The sequence below is a fragment of the Bombus terrestris genome, chromosome 3 (genome assembly GCF_910591885.1).
Source record: "Bombus terrestris chromosome 3, iyBomTerr1.2, whole genome shotgun sequence".
NCBI lineage: Eukaryota > Metazoa > Arthropoda > Insecta > Hymenoptera > Apidae > Bombus > Bombus terrestris.
Genome location: NC_063271.1, coordinates 8,024,734 through 8,045,349, shown reverse-complemented (window position 1 = coordinate 8,045,349; position 20,616 = coordinate 8,024,734). Strand labels below are relative to the sequence as shown.

The 20,616-nt window shown below is 36.5% G+C and overlaps 1 protein-coding gene across 1 annotated transcript in view; it reads left to right on the top strand.

The window, feature by feature from the left end:
- Window positions 1-15,882, top strand: part of LOC100643758 (E3 ubiquitin-protein ligase MIB1) — a 341,778-nt gene extending 325,896 nt beyond the window's left edge. Inside the window, exon 10 of the mRNA XM_048414702.1 lies at window positions 15,770-15,882. Coding sequence (XP_048270659.1) covers window positions 15,770-15,773 — 4 coding nt within the window. The 3' untranslated portion in view covers window positions 15,774-15,882. The remainder of the gene's footprint in view (window positions 1-15,769) is intronic.
- The last annotated feature ends 4,734 nt before the right edge of the window (window positions 15,883-20,616 follow it).

Sequence of the window (20,616 nt, the reverse complement as noted above, 5' to 3'; positions counted from 1 at the left end):
ATGGTGCTTGATAATTAATGTTGTTTCTTCCTCCGTAGCCTGCAAAATAAATATACTTTTGCTGGGTAAAGTTGATCGAAATATTATCCCGTTATAATCGGTATGATTTTATTATGAAAATACAATGTTCTTAATATTATTTGATAAAGTATTATTGTCGTAAATTTTAGAAAATCCTACCGCTTGTTTTTCTTTATCTTTTGAGACGAATGACCAGCAGTCTTTTAAAGAACAATGTTAATCGACCTGCTACTTTGACTGCAAATGAACTGACTTTAAATGACTTGAATTTCGTGCGTATTCATTCTGTCATTGCAAGGTGAGAACCGAAGAACTTTCAATGGTATTTCAGATAAGAGACGGATGAAAAGAAATATTATATAAAGAATACTTGATACGATATATCAGCAACTTTATTATCAAGGTATCAACAATATCTTTTGTTAAAATGTTAAATTCAACCTATGAAACTGTCAGTCGTACTTTTTTCTCACATTTTGGCGAAGAAAACTTGTTCTAATTTCCTGTTGCAATTTTGTACCGTTTCAAAATCGCTTAAGTTTCTCTGAGATTGTAAGTCGGTGCGGCGTTCCTGAAAATAGTTTCCTGAGTACAGCATCACCGTTCCTCAAGCTTTCAGGATCGTCTCAATTTTTCTTGAACCTAAGGGAACTGTTGCAATAGACGAGCTCGACTTCTTGGCCATTTCTTCACACGTCGAGGATGAATGTGTTTCAATTAGTGGTACTGAAACCTCGTTATCGAATTCTGCAGTACGTCCAGACAGTTCTTGATCCTAAGATTCCTATTTCAGAATCTCCAGAATCAATATTGAGGGTTCCTTATTTTAACAGCGGTTCCGCTATAAACTCTGTTGATATTCGTGATAATCTCTGCAGCATATATTCCTTCATTGAATTCCAGATAGAAGTCGGAAACGCAGACTGTCTGAATAAATTATTATATCACAAATATTGATAATCTTAGCGACAAGATAACTCCTCCTTTCTGGTTAACAAATTAAACCAGTATTTTCATCTAACGATATGTATTAGATTGGTGCATATGAAATGCCCTATTCTCGTATAATACTTAAATATCGCGTGTCTAATGTAACGAAATAAATTTGTTAATTCCAGTAAATGGAGGAATAAACATAGAATGTCTGTTTTTTTTTTTATCAATAATTCTATTGAACTCAATCAAAGTGTGTGAAAGACATCGCATATGGTTTCTATGTTTTACTCGTTAACGTATGTACATTATACTGCGTTCATTTATTTGTCGGAGATGAAAGGACATCAGGGCCTTTCTTTTGGAATTTTTGGGAAGACCCCCAATACTTTAGCCTAGATTTTTTATTATAGCTGTATTTAAATAATAACACTTGGAAGTAGTTATTTATGATTTAATCCGATTATGTGTGCCCGAGATTTATGACAGTAGGCTAGGGCTCTAAGTGACACGAGTAGCTAAACGTAGCCACGGTCATGGGATGGACGTTTTTACGTAACAAAGGTATGGAGTAGTTTTATAGCTCTCCTTAAAAATATAAGAGTTAAATAGAGAAGAGTATATAAGTGCAGTTCCATTGGACTGAGGGAGTTAGTTGAGTTCTACTTGTACTGTGGACAAGTAAATTGAGTTACACTTGAATTGTGTGCCAGTAAGTTCAGTTCGACTTAGATTAGTCGACAGTGGATTCGTTATTGAACCTAAGATCATTGTCATTAGCATCTCGAGTATCTAATCGCCACGGTTACTTGTCAAATTCTGTAATAATCATATTGGTACCAATAAATATCATCTATATCGTATAACAACAATGGCTAATCCAAAAGAAGACTCGTTACACGCCCCTAATCCCAATGAGAACTCGACATATTAATGAAGTTTTAAATTCCCTACTAAAAGAGAGAAAGTTTCTGAAATGAGAATTCGAGCGTAGCTATTGCATTGTTTCTTGCACCTCTTCGTCTATATGGACGATTAATGTTAAATCAACCAATAACTCGAAGAGAACAGTGTTGAAGAAAAAAAAGGCCATTACTTTGCACACGCGACTAAGCTTTGAAGATTCTGATTAATAATTATAATACAATGCTTTTATACGGTTAATTGGAAAGTCAAAAAGTCCTTCCAATATTCGTCTCCCTTCCGTAATTTGTAAAAGGACGCAACGCTACGTCATCGATCGTAAATGCGTTAATATTGCATTCGTCAAATTATTAACGGTATCGTTGCTCTTCTGTTGCAAGCTTGCGCATGTTTTATCGATCCTGTATTACGAGAAGATAATTCGCATATTTATGTGTATGCCGTGGCTCATAAGTATCAGGACACTTTGCTTGATTTATAATAACGGTACACGAATGTGAAATGTATAAATGAAAGAGAAACCAATGACCAAAAGCAATACTTATTATCCTTCGATAGAATCAACGAATAATAAATCTTATTTATTTGTTTAAAGATTGACCGACAGTGTATCGAAATTTAATGTACGATTAGTCGGTGTATCTACTGGTTTTCGTTAAAATTTTTCAAACACGTGTTACTACTTGAACTAATAACGATCCTACTTTTTTTTTTAAAAAGAACTCTTTTTTCGTCTGCTATGTGGGTTACAAAGTATCATCGAAGAATTGTTCCATAACTGTCAATATTTCATTGCTATCGGGGTTTATGTATCTTGTTGTAACAGTAAAATAATAATAATAGAATGTAATCGTTATTTGTCATAAATTTTACCATGGTTCCATAATCAAATTATATTCCGTCCAAAATAAGCAAGTTTTCACATACTTTTGAAAGGTGATGTATAAATAGCCGCGTGATTAGGCACGCATTAGAGACTTAAGAGGATTAAGCAATGCAAAAGAATACGAAATTGATACGTTTTGCAATCGGTAACAAAATGACGAACGTACGAGTCAGAAATGTATATAACTGTGGCTGTTTCGGTACGCGTATTGGAATTTATTCGATTGTTAATTATTCGAGGGTGATTAATGAAATTGCCGCCATTGATTACGGTTGTCATCGAAGGAATGCCGATGATTAAATAAATGTTCGTTTCATCGTGCTTCGTGGAGATGCGCCCAATGAAATTGTTTGAAACTTATATTAACGAAAAGATTATCGTTCGTAATCGGATTTTTTGTCCACGTTGATAGGATTATTGCAGTCGAATTGGCAGATATTCAAGTAATTATAGTATTTCGTGTATAAGCAGATGAACGTAATATAACGGATCAATAGTTGAAGGTATTAGTGTATAGTTATATGATAGTGAATTAGATTCATGTGATATAGGATCGGTAATAAATTATTACATTCACTTGTTATTATTACATCATTATATGTGTATTTATACATCTGTGACATTTATGTTACGTAGGATTTATAAAAGTTCGATACATACATACATACGTGTATAAATAATCAAAAAATTTTAATATAGATTGGGATTTATATCTGTTGTCAACGTGATTCCCATCGTATCGTATCTTGCATTTATGATATATGATTTATAACAGTCAGTTACTCTCAGATCGTATTTTTTGTTTCGGAAAGAGCAATTGTAACGTGTAGTGTGCCCAAGAGAACTGACGATTCGTATGCATGTTTAATGTTGTAACTATTTGTTTTTTAATTCCCGCAAAAAGATCGATGGGATATTTCTGTCCATTTCCATTTTGTATATTTGTTTTTACCCTATGTTCTTGAATAAAAATTTATCGGTGCCAGGAAACAAAAAATAGGAGGAGAAAATTGTGATCGATCGGGGAAATAGAAAAAATATAAGTTCTCCGAATAATCGTTTCAATGACGGATCATCGTACGACGACGAAAGAGATAAAAGATGTCAATTCATTAAATAATACCGTCTATAGCACTATGCAATTTATGTACAATGTATCTTCTATAACTTTCACATCACATAACAAATACACGATTATTATACTTTTGAAACAGACTAGAATTATCTAATAATTTTTTTATTTATTCATAATAAATAAAACTTCACATGTACATTCTCCTTTCTCATAATATTTGTTTAAATCACATTTGCACTATAGTTGTAACATAATTATACTACTTGTTATTATTTTTCTTATTAAACCATCAACTCCCTGCAATACTATTGTTCTATTGTTATTCGTACTATTGTTCTTAACTCCATTATGTGTAACTCCATGAAAACTTTGGTAGGTACATCATTGGACTTCATATTTTTATTTTGGTATCACATCGTACACTACTCTTCAGTCTTTCGTCATGCCCATTTCACACTCTCATCACGCTCGTCCTATTTCCTTCAAAACTTCTGTTTCTTTCCCGTGTTCTACTAGTCTTCCATACACCTACTTTATTGGAATTTGATTACGACATGTTTTAGATTCTCCTCTTATATCTTGTACCCTATATCTTATTATATCTTACACGTCTTTCTCTCCGTACCTTTCCAGTGCTGATTGCCTCATCTGTACCATTACACCTACTATTACATCTACTATTACATCTATATCTCACCAATAAATTTCTATTGTTATTCCGAATCACTGAGACTCACAGAACTTTACTACTCGCAAACACTGCACATTTTCAACACCATTCGAAATTGGTCACTTTCCATCACTCCGATCTCTCGTCAGCAAAAGAGTTCTAGAGGAGCTCTAACGGAAGACATTTTTTCGCAACTTTATCGCATCGTCTCGATACACCATTCGGTCGCCACAGACTTACCACAAGATAAGTTGATACGCGAGATCGTTGTAGAGAGTTCCGCGCAATTTCCATTCCTCTGAACTGCCGCTGCCGGTTTCCTATTTTCCACGTGTCTACGTCTTCCTCTCTCTCTTTACAAGGCCCCTATCACCGCACTTAATTCTATTTCGCACACTCGCATGAAGCTACTACGGCCGTTCGTACGAAGCCCGTTCTGGCCTCGTTATCGCAGCTGCGATTTTCAGTAGCTCGCGAAATTGCATTCGCGCTTACTCGCCGCGCGAACGCGTCAGAAGCCGATTGAATCTTCTTTCACGATCGCGTACCCGTTTCGCGAACGGCGACCAGTCTCGTTTCCAGAGTCGTCGTCTCGATGAAACACGCACCGGGCCACACACACACACACACACACATATATAGACCAAGTGTATAGGTGTAGGAAAACTACGAAAGGGAAAAGACAGAAAAATAGGGGAGGAGCTCCGTGTGTCTGTCTCGATGAGGCGATCTCTCGAAGTAACTGCACTCCTGCGAATTAGCTGTTCGACAAGGGTTTCCAGTGGTTTCGCATCGCGACGTTACGTGGAACGTGAGCCACCGGCTGCCTTTTTCCGAATTACATTTTTGATTTATACGGCCGTGCAGCTACGGCCGTTTTCCCATTTACATGCAGATGCCATGGCAGACGTAATTGCACGTGGCGTGCTTATGGCTAACGCCAGACGTCCGGGCATCTTCCAAATCCCTGCTCATTCATCGCTCACGATTCGCCTCTCGTTTTATTTCTTCTCTCTCTGCTCTCTCGCTGTTTCCCTCTCTTTCTCTCTCTCTCACACACACACACATACTCTCTCTCTATTTCTTTCTTCCTTTCTTTTCTTGCCGTTCCGTTCTTTCGTTCGTTCTGCGGTTTCCTTCTTCCTTCTGCCCCTTTTTTTCACGAAAATACGCACGTACTTCGCCGGTATCGCCGGGGGGATAACTTTTATTGGCACGTCCTGACGTTTCGTTGGATGGAACGAACCGCGAACTGGCGCGCTGCGTGCCGCTACTGAAGCAGGAACCGCGATTATTGCCTGACACCGGGGAGCGTTTCGTTTTTATGCTGGACAGGATTTAGAATTGGCTCGAACTTCTGTTCGATCTGCGGCGTAATGATAACGCGGAACTTTGCAACTAACGCGATTTATGGGGTCGGAATCACTGTACGAATACCTTGACGGTTCATCCCGAAGCTAATTTCGAATGAAGAATGGCGTACAGTTGGAAGTTAGTTGGGGCAGTTATTAAGTGATCGATACTTTCGTTGGAACGTACGTAGGCCAAATGTATCGGGGTCGATGAACGTAAAAAATACGCTTGTATTTTACCCTTTGCACGCTGATTTATCGTGTTCCGGTATTAGGAGTGATAATAGTTGTACATTTTTCTGACGAGCTGGATACGTGTTGATATATATTTCAATAGAGTATTATTTAGTATCGTTGTTCTTTTATAAGAAAGTAACTGTTTTATTGAAATTGACTGTTTTTTACATGCAGACAAAGTTATTATACATTTTTGGTATCGTACGCTTTTATGTAGATTGCTAGACATTTGTGGGAAATTTGCAGACACAAAAACGTGTAGAATAACGTACATAATATGCAAAATATTATCTCTCTACTTGCTATAATATTTAACAAGTGAAACAAACATTTTTTTATACCCGCGCGTTTTTTGTATCTACAATAAAGAAAAAAGAAACATGAATTCGCGTAAACATTTGCAGTCACAGTGCAGTGATAACAAACAAAACCGCTTCAAACCTGTTCCGCTGAATATTCCCAAAAAATACAGTCACCTTCCAACCCGGAACCTTTTCGCTTCTATTTTTTTACTATTAGAATCATCTTCATCGAGTTCCAGTAAATTTCACCGACATCGGCCAGCCAATCTCCCAAACAAAACACCGTTCCTCCGCTGTATAAACCAACATTCTCCGACATACAATACTAGTGGAATATCGAATTGCTTTATTAGTCGTTCGCTGACTCGTGTACCGCGTAAGAACACAGAAGCGCGTAATCGTTGGAGTTGCGCGCCGAGGGAATCGCCTCGTTTCGAGAGTGCTCCGTTCTCGATTCGCCGGAAGAACAACGCCGCCAGCCCCCGGAGTACAACGATGCACGGTGTAACGGAAATTGCGCGAGAGCCGAGCCGCTTCGAAACGCAATTATCAGCCTGGCGTCGACTATATTTTCACGAGGCAGCACGGCGTTCCGCGTGCCGCATTAGCTCGCTTCGCAATAATTATTATTTATCGGCCGGCCATTATATTAGCCAGGCACGGCCGTTAACGCTCCGCCGTCCCCCGCGAATCCAATTGATTTCCGGAATTTATCGCGCGGCAGATTTTCCCTTTTGTTCGGCCCAGTCCCCGCGGACTGGCGGAAAACGCCCCGCCAGTGGACGGCCACTACGTGTAAATAATAAATTTCCTACGAATAATAAATCAGCACGGTTGACCGGTTTGCACGCGAGCCTGAACAGCAGCGGTGGAATCGCGTCGTTATGTCCGACATTGCGAACTGCTGCAATGACGCGGACGAGCGACTTCTCCTGGAACATCGTTGTTTCCGCTTCGATTTAATGAAATTCGACTGACCATACCGCTTCGCCGCAGTGTGTACGCCCTATCGATTGTTCTAACTATCGGCCGATCTCCTTTTTCGAGGTTCGCTGAGGTTTGATATGACGTTACGTTGGTTTTTCATTATTTCGAGTGAAATGATTTGAAGAAGAGCGTGGAATTTTGTCGACGAATTTTGAAGATTTATTTTATTGGAACATGTAGAACATGATGAATTTGTACAAGTACTTGGGTGAATCAGGATGTTTAAGAGAAAATCATTAGGAAATTGTGAAGATTTTTATATTTTACTGCCAGTATTGTCTTTTTTACAATTGTTTATACACAGTCATTTGAATAGTAAAGTCGAGAAATGGAAGTTCCGAAACTTTGAGACAAAAATTTATCTCGGTAATCGTTCCTCTGATAATTTGGGCCAGTTATTTCGTATAAGATAATTTTCACATTCTCGTCATAAAAGATTACACAGACTATTGTTTGATTTCCAACATTTTTTAAATGTCTTCTCTATGTAGTGTAACATTTCGAAATACAATACAATGGTTTCACCTCGCGACCTACAGATTCGTAAATTTTGCTCGTAACAAATACATTGACGAAAGAAAACAAAAACCCGGCAATCCATTCAATACGCGATTGCCGCGTACCAAGTTGCCCGCGGTCTCGCACCGTACGCTCGCTTCGTCTCTTCCACCCTGCAAATCATTTTCTAATTAACAAAGACGAAACTTCTGCCTACGATCCATCCTCTATTCTTCCTCTCGCTAAAGTACCAAACAATTACTCGAATAGCTCGGATTTTTCGAAGACGGAGCCTCGAACCGAGGCGAAGAAAAACAGAGAATGCCGAGCAGCTATCTCCCAGAACGCAAGTAAAACACAATTAACAACGGCGCATCGGCTTGCGTAATTAGCCCCGAAGACGGGGAACCAGCGGGTAGGTCGTGGCGTCGGTGGCAGCAGCCGGCGCGTCGTGGCGTAACACGCGCTGAATTTAACGAACCGTGGGTCGAGCAATAAAGTTTCGTCGGCCGGGAACGGAATAACAAGTTCATCGTCGCGGTCGGGGCCAGAAAATCCGCGCCGCCGATATTAGCCGCGAGGCCGACCGTGAGCTGGCGAAGAATATCGTTTCATTTCGCTAAAGTGGAGCGCCTAGCGTCCGTAAATCCTGGCCGGTCGCGTAACGATCGCCGGGGAACCGGTACTCGGAGAAAAACTGGCCGAGGCTGCAGGCGTAAGGAGCTCGAGCATCCAACATCACAGGGGAGACGTGCTCGAAAGATAATTAAAATGTCTTGGCTTGCCGCGGCAGGCACGAGTTATGGCACGAACTTGCCACAATGGCATAAGCGAACCATCCACCCCTTCTCAAGCTCATCGCTCGTTGCGACGCGAAATTTAACGAGCTGCGAACTCGTGAACCTGTTGTAGTCTTCGTGTCGTAGAAGTATCCGGTTATGTACTTAGCTTCGTGAGGATCAAAGGTGTTGCGACGTCCACGCGGTTCATCCATTGTTCCATAAAATAAAAGACGCTTTTATATATTTATTAACCAGCGGGGTTGTGTCTCTTTGATCGACGAATCGCTCGTTCGAGAAATCAGACAGCTCTCGTTTCTTTTTACATCGTTGTTTTAAGATGTCAAAATTTGTAAAGGGTTGAACGAAATGAAATTAAGAGACACGAGTTTGGTCGCATTTTAGCGTATACGTTTGGGACGAAACAAATAATCGGAAATCGGAGATATTTTTATTAAACGCGGATAAGTTTGGGGAGGAATAATAGCAAGCACGTGTTTCTAAGATTCGAGAGAAAACGTAGCATAAGAACATGGCATAAAAACGTTGCAGATTCTGGCTTTTTATTGTACATAGGGTAGATTATTTATATTCAAGTAAGCATGTTAAATTTAGTATCGTTGAATGTATGGTACTTTCATATAATTACAAAAACTTGATACTGTGAGAATGGAACGTAAGTTCTGGTGGAAAGACGTTTCATAAGCAAATAACGATATTATTTAGATCTTTTAAAGTCATTGTAAATGTACGTGTATTATAAATTAGACGAATTTCGAGATTGTTGTTTGCAGAATGTAAATAGCTATACTCGAGACTCGACATTTTGCTAGACGAACTTCTCTCAATTCTATAAATATTTCCTAAAAATTCCCTGCGTATAGTACAGCAATAGATACAACAACATACTATCGGAGTGATCTAACCCGTGCAAAAGTTAAAATCCCTGACATTAATAATACGGACGAAAACAACGAATAAAAAGGTGGATAAAAGAGAGAGGAAATGATTCAAGTGAAAAATATATAAAACTAAGCTAAAGATTTGATGTCCAATAAACACGGAACAAATGGGACGTGCACGAGAGAAATTTATCACGAGTTTCTCGTTTTACGAGAAAAATTCGTCGAAAAGTATCGAGGATCGCTTGGAAACACGCTGATTACGACATGAAATAATTATTTCGAAGAGGGAGGATATCTCGCGTTTCTCTCGCGTTTACACCGAATCGGTGTCACGATAGTATCAAGCAGAGACGATGGATGGACGAGAAAGGAACGAGAGATAGAAAGGGATGAATTACGAATTCTGAAATTCAGCTCGCGGGAGATACTGCAATTCTGGCAATGGGGCGAGTTAACGAACTGTAAATTCGCGAAGTTCGCGTATCCTTTTGAGAGGCGGCGATGAAAGTGCGCGCGAAGTAGCGCGGAACCAGCCAGCGGAACGTTGGCTGGCGAGCCGAGTACGATCGAGAGCATGAACCCGATGAATAGGAAATTGGTAATGAGCTTGAATTGACGTTTAAATATTTGAAGCGTTTCCGACCATTTTCCCATCTATCGTTTTCGAGCCGAGATTTGATTTATAGGCCAACGAAGTTTGTACTTATTAATTCCGAACGATTGTTGGGATTACGAAATGACGAAGTTTTCTGCGAGCCCGTTAAACGCCAACTGAGCTTCGTTATATTGATTTAATAACGCGCTTAATCAAATTATTTCTGGCTAAAGTGACGAATTAATTGTTCGCGATGATATTTTCTTGATAGAGGGATGCAAGTGCGAAGAATCGTTCGGAATTATTTAACGTTTCGCAAGTCGCGATTCATTTGACGGATAAATGTGAAATTATTGTTAAGGTATAGAAAGGATTCGGAAACACAAATAATTTACTTTATTTCGCACGCAACAGCTATACATATATATTACACTCTGAAGACCTCGATAATCTACTTGCACGCACGCTTCTTGTCAACCGACTCGTCTAGATTCCTCTAATGGCTTCCAATCGCCTTTTGTCCCAACTGAGACCTGCACGCCCTCTCACGCTTACACACACATTCACATGTACAGTGTAAATGTATCATCTACCTAACAATTATTTTATAAAGGTTTCTGGTCAGATATATATATCGTAGAGCTTACCGATGAAAAGTAGTTCATGCATATGTATATATAATAATACTATAAATCTTTATATCAATGCTCACACTATGGAGATTTAACATATCACATATGGTGATTTATCGAAGTATTTGAACATTTACCACATAGGAAAATTTTATGAATATGTTATACGTGTTGTACGAACCTCTTCGAAATTTGACTAGTATTATGCTGAAATAGGGTTATCACGATTATTCTTTTTTTATAAAATATCAAGCTAGTGTAGTATCGTGGACGAGGGGCCTGGGGGGCAGGGGTGTCGGGCGAATTATAAACAAGAGGTTGCGGAACATGTGCGTGGTGGGGCTAAGACAAAAGACAAGGGGTTGCTAAGGGACATAAATGAATTAACATTCATTGTGAGTTGAGAAATCAGAGAGTGCGAATTGCGTTGTCGAGATAGTGTTGCTAGCGTTGTTGAGAGAGAGTTGAATCCGCGGTGACAAGAGTTGCGAATTAATTATCTAGTTGTCTTAATTATAATACATTATCGTGTTTAGTTCACGTTAAACAACCATCGTTTCCTGTTTAATCAACTGTTACAATCTGTTTAATCCATTTATTGTAAATAAACTACATGTAGTAAAGATTCTACACTAGTTTAAAAATGTATATTTACTACAAATATATATGCACTTATTGTTAGTCAAATAATTAGTTTACCACGAATAGTTGTGTTGAAGGTAATCTTGTTAAGCATGGAAGATTATTAATATAACAAATAATTAGTTGTTGGAAACACTTCATATATCTTGTATATCATCTTGTAGTTTCAATGCAACTTTTTTCTTTCCCAACGTATATATGTATATTACAAGATTTTTATCACACGAAAGGATATATATTCATCTCGCTCAATTTTTTCGTAATTTTTACTTTTACACGGTATACACATACATGTATGCACCTAATACACAAGCGTGTATACACCTGTGAGCAAAGTTTATGCATTTTCCTAAGGTAAATAAGCTACTTTGCATCAATATTTGCATGAGATTGCTAGTTTGAATGAAGATTCTACTTAGATAAAATTCACTCATAATTGTGTAAGTCATGTACCGTACTAGGTGGTCTTGAAACTTATCAACGTAGAATAATAAACATTAATAACGAAGTAGTAAAACGAGTATAAAATGGGAAGTACTCTGGTATGCAAGATGCAGTTGCAGTTATCTATGTGGAGCAGCTACGACTGCGGAACTTCCGTTTCCCAAGGAATTCTGTGGCAAACGAGAGCCCGCTTTTCCGCGGGATTGTTTAGATGTTGCACGGAAAGTTTCTATGTAAATTCGAATTTGAATTTCCTAGGATATATTAATAAAGTTTATATTAAACGCTTCGAGGCAGCTAGTAACACCGCACTGAGAATTATCCATTAGATTGCTTGTGTCTGATATTTTTCTTGCAAGATGCTTGTTTATGCATAACCGCTTAATCAACAAGCAAACGTTAAGCGTTGATAAATAATAATTACATTCTGCATTTATTATTAATACGATGAAATTGATTTTGGGTTTAATAAAATTGATTTTCACGAAACAGGTAAATATGCAGTGAAATACTGGCAAATGAGGCTGGCATAAGAGTCACACAATTTATGAAATAAATCTTCAACTAAAGTCGTAACGAAACAAAGCAGAAAAGTTTCTTTATCCCAGTTTTTAAGATACAGATCAGGTAGAAAAAAAAAAGATTCTTCTAAACTTATAGAGGAACTATCGTAATTAGATCAAGTAGCAACGTCTAAAACATATTTATAAGAGGCAGTATTTTAACAAAATTTTAATGATACGTCGTTGATCAGTTTTTAAACAGATAATTGAAATGTATTATTTGTCGATTCTATAAAAATATACTAAGCATATCGCTTGTAGATGTTAGGTTTTCCTTAATTCATACATTTTGCTCTCGTGTATCGTTGCAACAAATTGGCTCTCCCTAGTTTCCAAATATCAATATATATATATATATTGTATATATTCATATCATTAAATATCACGAGAAAAGGTAGTATTTCCCTTCGGTAAAATTATTCTCCGACTTTTTGATGCAATTTGAACCCTTAATTAACCGTTCTTAGGTAATTCTATTTATGTAATATCCATCACTTTCCTTTGATTAAATTAATCAGCAGAGAGGATAATAATTCGAAGAAATTAAATTTCAAAGTTTAGAAAGCAAAGTTGAGAGGTTTATATTGAATTACGACTATTTTTAGAAAAGATCTGCCAACAAAGAAGGAAGAAAGGAAGAGTAATCAGTAAGTTTCGAACGGGAGCCGGAGGTAGCGAGTTTCAGACGCTCAATTTTAGACGTCTCAAATATTGATCGTAAACAAGTAATTTGTACAAGAAGGACGTTTCTCTTGAAATGAAACGAAAGGGTCTCGATTTTCATGTCGTTAGAGACGCAACTTGGGTATATTTACCGAGCGCCGTTTCTTATTCTTCTCGTCGTTTTCGAATAGATCTTTGACAGTGACGGATGCACTCTGAATATCAGGCATGTGTTCTTTCGTGAAAAATCCCGGGCAAAAAATGTCACCGCCTCCAGTGGGCAGACCGAAGAAAATAGAAGAGAGAAAAGAACACAGGAATCATTTATTACGTTGATGCACTTCGTCGCAAATGTACTCTCAATTTGCGCCGTTTCTGTACCTGTTCCACTTTCTTCAAACTTGTTTAACTTCGTTTTTGCCTCTTTTAATTCTTTGCTATTATTAGTTTTGCAACGAAGAATTACTTTTTCATGGAGATACACCGTTTCCCTTTATTCGTCGTATATTTGTACCGTGCTAATTGTAAAAAAGGTTTCTGCAATTACCATCATGAACATTTATAGTCGTTCCTTATTTCTTGGTCCGAAATCGTATTACCAATTAACGTTCGGTACTTCATTAAGTTGGTATAGAAATGAAATTGAACTTTTCGTCGTTAATAATTTTTTAACGAAATTAACTTTGGTTAATGTTTCGATCAATGAAATACAGTCGGGGACAAAAATAAGAAGACAGATAATGGAAATAGAACCGTCGATGAAGTTTCATTAAATACGGCTTGTTTACGCAGGAATGCAAATATTAATTCCAATTATTCATCAAATAATCTATCTAAATAATCGACAATAAATAAAGCTTGATGTATCACAACAAATGTACACTAGTTCGATTAAATGTCCTATTAATAAACAATAGTTAATTAAACGTTAAACTACCTACATCCACTATCTGTCCTCTTATTTTTATTTTCCACTGCATTATTTATGGAGCTTTTTTTATGGAGCAATTTCCCAATCGCGTTTTTTTAAGGACGCGGTAGTAATTTTCTGATCGCGTTACACGAACACCGCGTTTTACAAGCATCTATTATACTTTTAATCATCCATTGAATTATAAAAGAAAGATCTGGTTAGGTCATTAAGCGGCATTTGCAAAGATCGATTCTGCAGCAGTAGGAGATTAGAGACCGTTCATGGCTGGAAGTTGGCCGAACGACATTGTCGAGTTACCGGTTCATGCAGAATTTCCACAACAGACCGGGTTAACGAGCTGTGAACTCGTGAACACACCTTAGAAGTGTTACGAGGCGGTGCTAGAAACGTGGGAGGAAGTGAACCCCCGTGGTAAATTGCGCGTGTATAATGATAATGGCGAGAGACAAGGAATCCATCTGCGGTGACGCGTCTCTTCTGCGAGTGTCAGCCCGTTAATAGGCGATTCGTGATTGCGAATTGGGAGCACGGGTCTCGAGCGTGTTCCGGAAACCTCGCGCGATGAAAGTCGTCACTTGCTGCAGCGCGTCTGACAACGACGTTCCTTTAACGCGAGGTCTGACGATCGGTGATTCTTCGACAGTGATAAAGTATTTCAGACAATTTTTTAAGATGGATACATCATGGTATCTCGCGCTTCTAGTGGAATCATTCTTCTCTTCTGGTCTTAATGGAATCTTCTGTAATTGAAAATTCTTCATCTCAACTTACCAACGCGATTATCTCTACAGCAATAAATGAAATTATGTACTTGATAGATTTGTTAAGACAAGTTCATTTAATCCTTCAACGCTCGGAGTCTCGAATAAAATTGTCTGAAATTTGTCAAACTGAACTACCGTACGTTTCGTTCATTTGGGATTCATTAGCGTCCTAATTAATTTTACTGATACGACAAATTGCGTTAGTAGGAAGATAATTGATTCAGGACGACGAACATTATGACTCGTAACGTTTTTCTTTCTTTTGTCGAGTTTTCAAATTCGTCGACATTTTTGCATGTAGTAAAACTAGCAATAAGAAAGAGATATCTGTGAAATTGTTCTGAATGATCGACTTAAAAGATATTTTAATTTGAATTATATAAAGCTTATGGTACGAAAGACAACGAAAATTGGAAAGCAGTATTTTTAATACGATTTTAAAGGCCTTTTGTTAAAGCACAATGATATTTATAAGTATAATAAACTGCCTGCTGGAGTTCATATACTCCTATTACGTATAATTGTTCAACAAAATTATTATTTGAGAAACATTAATTTCAGATGAAAATTACTTCGTACGTAATAATAAATAGGAATGTTATATGCATAATAGAACGAGATATATGTATATTGTACGGTATGCGTAATTATTCGAACAAATTGAAAAATCGATAACTGTTACTCTATTAATTTAATATTATCATAGATACAATTAAAATCAATTTGCAATAACCACATCATGAAACTTGTATTAACCATATCATGAAACAATTGGTCTTATTACTCTGCAATAAAATTGGTAACATATATATTCAGTGACTGCTATTCAAATAATTCCAAGCGTTAATATATGTTATATTACTATACTATACATTACGATTGTAATTTTACACAATTATATGTTGTATTTTTTTTTAAATTTAAATTAACGATATGTATAAAAATTTGTTCTTCTTTTTTCAGGTAAGACATTCATACAAACAATACAATTTGAATGTGGTAAGTCATTTTAACATTCAATTGAGTTCTCAACATTGTTATTGAGTTCACAATGACTTTATTAGTCGTAAGAAAAAAAAAAAAAAAAAAATAATAATAATTATATCTTAAATTAACATTTTTAAATACATTTTAAACTTAATTGGCTTCTTTTTCGATAAACATCCACTTTCGAATGTTTCTAATACTTTCAATCGATCGTATTCGAATCTATTTTCTAAAGCTTCATTCTTTTGATAATTAATCAATTTTCGTAAGATTCCTTACAAAATTTTCCATTGAAGGTTTTATTTAACTTCTATGTATATACGTATGAATGAAGTACAAATTTTATTGTATTAGTATTCATCGAAATTGTTCAAACTCCTTAAATTCTGCGCTCTTACAAAGACCAAAAGTATCACGTAAAAGGCCTATTAAGAAGAAATTCTCTTTGTAGTTCGTGTTATTTACAAAAACATTACAATTAGCAAAAGCCATTACACCAAACTTCTAACAATAGCCACACTTTATGTCAGTAAACTCTCATAAATTCTCACGTAATTACCTCTTTCCTTTAGTTCTAAGAAGCAGACGCGTTATAAAACGAAAGCAAGAAAAAGAAAAGAAAGAAAGAAAGAAAGAGAGAAACATGTTGGATGATTTATATCGGCTGATTTATATCTTTATATCGAATTACCAACACGATTGTCTCTAGGGCAATAAATAAAGCTATAATTCGAAGAATTTCATTAAAAGCGTAATATATACATATACTATGATGTACTGTTCAAAGCAAACAGAACACAGGTTTTATCGAGCTGCACTCGTTTGACGGTTCATGGGGATCGAATGTGACGAGAGACGTTTTACTGTACGGAACAACCGGTGTTTTAAATTCGCTAAATTGATGATGTCGTGAAAGTTTTAATTATAGTCCACCGATTGCATTATTCCTATCGGGACAGATTTACGTAAAGTACATGATTAAAACTGGGTGCTTAGCCTACGAAATTTTCGCTGCTAACGAGTTAAATTTTCGGAAAATGCGGCCTGGCAAAGTCATTTGGTTAATTATTACTCTCTACACTTCGATTCCTTCTATTTGCTTCTTTACTTTGCTTTTGTTCGCCGATAATCCATAGTATTTTTCAAATCACTCGAATTCTGTACGTTAATTCTTTGGTCGATTTGTAGTAACGATATATGAATATTATCAAACTATACAAACGAATGATAAAATAATAATCAGAAGCAACACTTTTTACAAAATCATCGGGAGATAAATCTGTACTACATATTGAGAAACTTCGCAATAATTTATTTTAGTATCTACTGTATATATCTATTAATACATATATTTGCTGTTTAAATATCAATGTCTATATTAACATGGAAAGTCTTTCTACCTGTTTAGAATACCTTCACCAAACTATCTTATAATTCAAAAACTAAAGAGTCCAGAGGTAAAGAGCCTGTCGAGCAACAAAATAGTCGTATACGGTATGACAATTACAAACACTGATTTGATTGTCGTACATTCATTTTTGGACATTTATTTAAGCAGGTCATGATATTACGAAGAACCAAAATGACGTTGGCCTGACGTGACTGTAGTTTGGTAATTAAAATATGCCAAAAATAAACAAGTATACTTTTGAACACTATGTACTACTATATTTACGCCAGCGTATTTCCTATAAATATATACACATGATAGTTCCACGTGCTATGAAACATTTTGTAAAGAACATACACTTAAACACCACTGTAACTCGATGGAATCGATTGCATCGACAATTTACGATATCCGTGTCTCAAGGATTTATTAACAATCGTCGATACTTGTGTCACTAATCGTATTAATACTTGAGGAACGTCGATTCTCTAACAAATACGTCGTGCACGGCGGTTAGCTCAGATAAACGTGTCACTGTCCAGCCAAATACAGTGGGATCTCTTTTTTAAAAGAGAGGTTACCTTCGGAGGCTAGTCCAGGCCAGAATTGCGCGCGATCCGTTTCGATCGGCAGGTGCATCCTGGCTGATTTATCGCTCGCCTTATCGGCCTCCGGCTACGGGCCTTCGATACCAGTGATCGTTTCCTATATTTTACAGCGGCCGTGATTTATCGTCCGTTTCGCGAGTTCCCTGCTGCAATTATCAGTAACTCGGTCCCGCCGGGCCAGAGATTAGAAGCCGATCTCGTTGACCGGCCCGCGCGCTATTTTATCAGCTTCGACCGACGATTTAGCCTGCTTTGTTTATTGCACGTCCCGCAGGAACTCCATCCACGGCAACTTGGCCGCTCGATGAAACGAGTGAGTCTCGTTCACTTTGAACTGGTATTCGGGACATACCATCTGCGTGCTTCTTGTGTATACACGGACTTAAGGATCTGGACTATGCAAACAGGAAGTTTAGAAGATGTACGGTTCATTGATTTGAATAAAATTTCCTGACGATAGTGTTAGTAAGAAGTTTGGCGATTGAGTTTTGATATGTTGGTAAATATGTTGGTAGAATATTCTCGGATGAGATGCGTTGCTTGGTAGAGTTGAAATTGTTTAAATTCTTGATTCGGAGACGATTGAGTTTCCAATTCGACTATGATACTCGAATTTTTAGCATTTTCACAGAGACAGGACCTATAATGTTTTAAGGTGTTTAACTTAAAATTGAAACAACAGATTATGCATATTAACAACAAGTGTGTGTAGAATGTAATACATCGTGTTTTTATATTAAGTTGGAAATCGTGGTTATTTCTGAAGTATAGTAGATTTTCATTGTTCAGTTAGCTTTTATATTATACAAAGGTAAAATACTGCTTTTTTCTGTAGAAAAACTCTCCTTATTATTGGCTTAAACCAATACTCTATCTTTTGTTTAAGGCAATATTCTGTTTTGTGCCAGGTTTTGAAAAACTTTATTTTATAACATTTTTTTGGAGTTATGAAATAGGTGCTACGTTTACGTCCTGAGAGATAAAATTTATACTACAAGCGAACTTTGTTGTTTGTTTTATTGTGTTCCATTTATTGAATTCTGTTCGTTTTACGATATCAAATGCAGTAGAAATATTTTGTATCTTTTTTTTTATCTTTATTTTTCTTTTCACCTTTTCCAGGTATTTGTATATTCCTCTATTCTTTGAATGTTATTCGCAAGCCTCTTTTGAAACATTGCAATGAAATTTTACCATTAAAGCTATCATTATCAGCAAAAATTATTTGTAGGTATTGAATAGCGAAACAAAACCTAGTAAAATTACATGCCAAGTTGTAACTAACCATTTTGCATTTCAAATTTCTGGTCAACGTCTGTAAACTACAGTTAACATGTTAACTAAGTTGCACACTGTAATTACCAATTGTACGCAACCGTTACTTCGCTGAAAGGCTACTGTAATCATCATTCGTCTCTACAAAAAGAAAATCTAATATAATGGCTTTTAATAATGAGAGGATTAATTAGATCTTCTAAAAAATTCGTAACAATGAGTTAATTATAAAAAGAAACCTTCTGCAACTGAATGTGAATTTCCAAACGTCGACTAATAAGGTTTAATTAATTTTACTGGGTCAACCTATAAGTAACGCCATATATTTAATAAATATATTAGATCAAAGTAAAGAAAAACTGAAAGGGACGAATTGTAAGGATGAACCTTTTGCGAAAATATGTAAATTTCAAGAGATAAAAAAGATACCACGTTTACTTTAATCAATCTTATCAGGTCAACTCATAAATAACATGATTTTTCCGATAAATATATTAAGTGAAAATTGATGGTTACCTATCGGTGATTAATCGTGATCCCTTTTCCATCATCTTCATAATTGTTTACCATCCTTCCATTAAATCTGCTAGTCTTCTTTTATAAAACTCTTCTCTTAACGACTTTTTATCAAGTCAACCCGTAAATAATGCGATTTTTCCGCTAAATATATTAGCTGAAAATAAACGATCGATAAGAGATACACAGTTTTCCTAATCTCTGATAAACTTTCTATATCCTTTTTACAAACCTCTTAACATGACGACCGTCGTTGCTGTAAATTTCCAGATAGTCCACGTTACTTACAGAAGGATCTAACGTAACCAAGAAAATAATAAACAATAACCGAGGATAGGAATAAATTTTGGAGGAATTTTATTTTCATGAATCGTTCGACCAATAGATGCGAAATAATACCGGTTTTACAGACTATAATGTGCCACGTAATTTCGTTCTAATTATGTTACCTATAATCGAATAATTTCTGAACTGCGGGATAATACGAATTTATGACACTGCTAAACTTGCCCGCCGCGTACAATAATGTAGCCAATATCGCTAATAAGCGTAACATCGGCCTGTACTTTTACATCTGATCCACGTTCGCTTCACCACGTCATCGTATAATCTTCTTGGATTATGCGGTGGCACGTTACGCTTTATATTTTACCCGTAATATTACAAACGGTATAACAATAACGGCAATTAACAGTCGGCTGTAATTAACCCAACAACTAAAATATAACGTGTGTTTAGTCCTAATTAAAATCTACGTTTATAATCCGACTGTACTAATAAACGAATTAACAACGTTAGTGCTATCGGCGTCCAAATTATGCTCGCTGTTTTGTCCCAGATCGTCCATACTCCTTGAATCTCCCTCCAGGGTATTATACGTTACAGTGTATTTGTATATTAATATGTAGCATTTTTATTAAATTATTAAATTATTAAACTAAAAATTCCGAGGATATTTTTGTATGAGACACGAAGTGATCAAAGAATATCGCGATATCGTAACTTTGATTAAATATTACTTTATTCAAAACCAT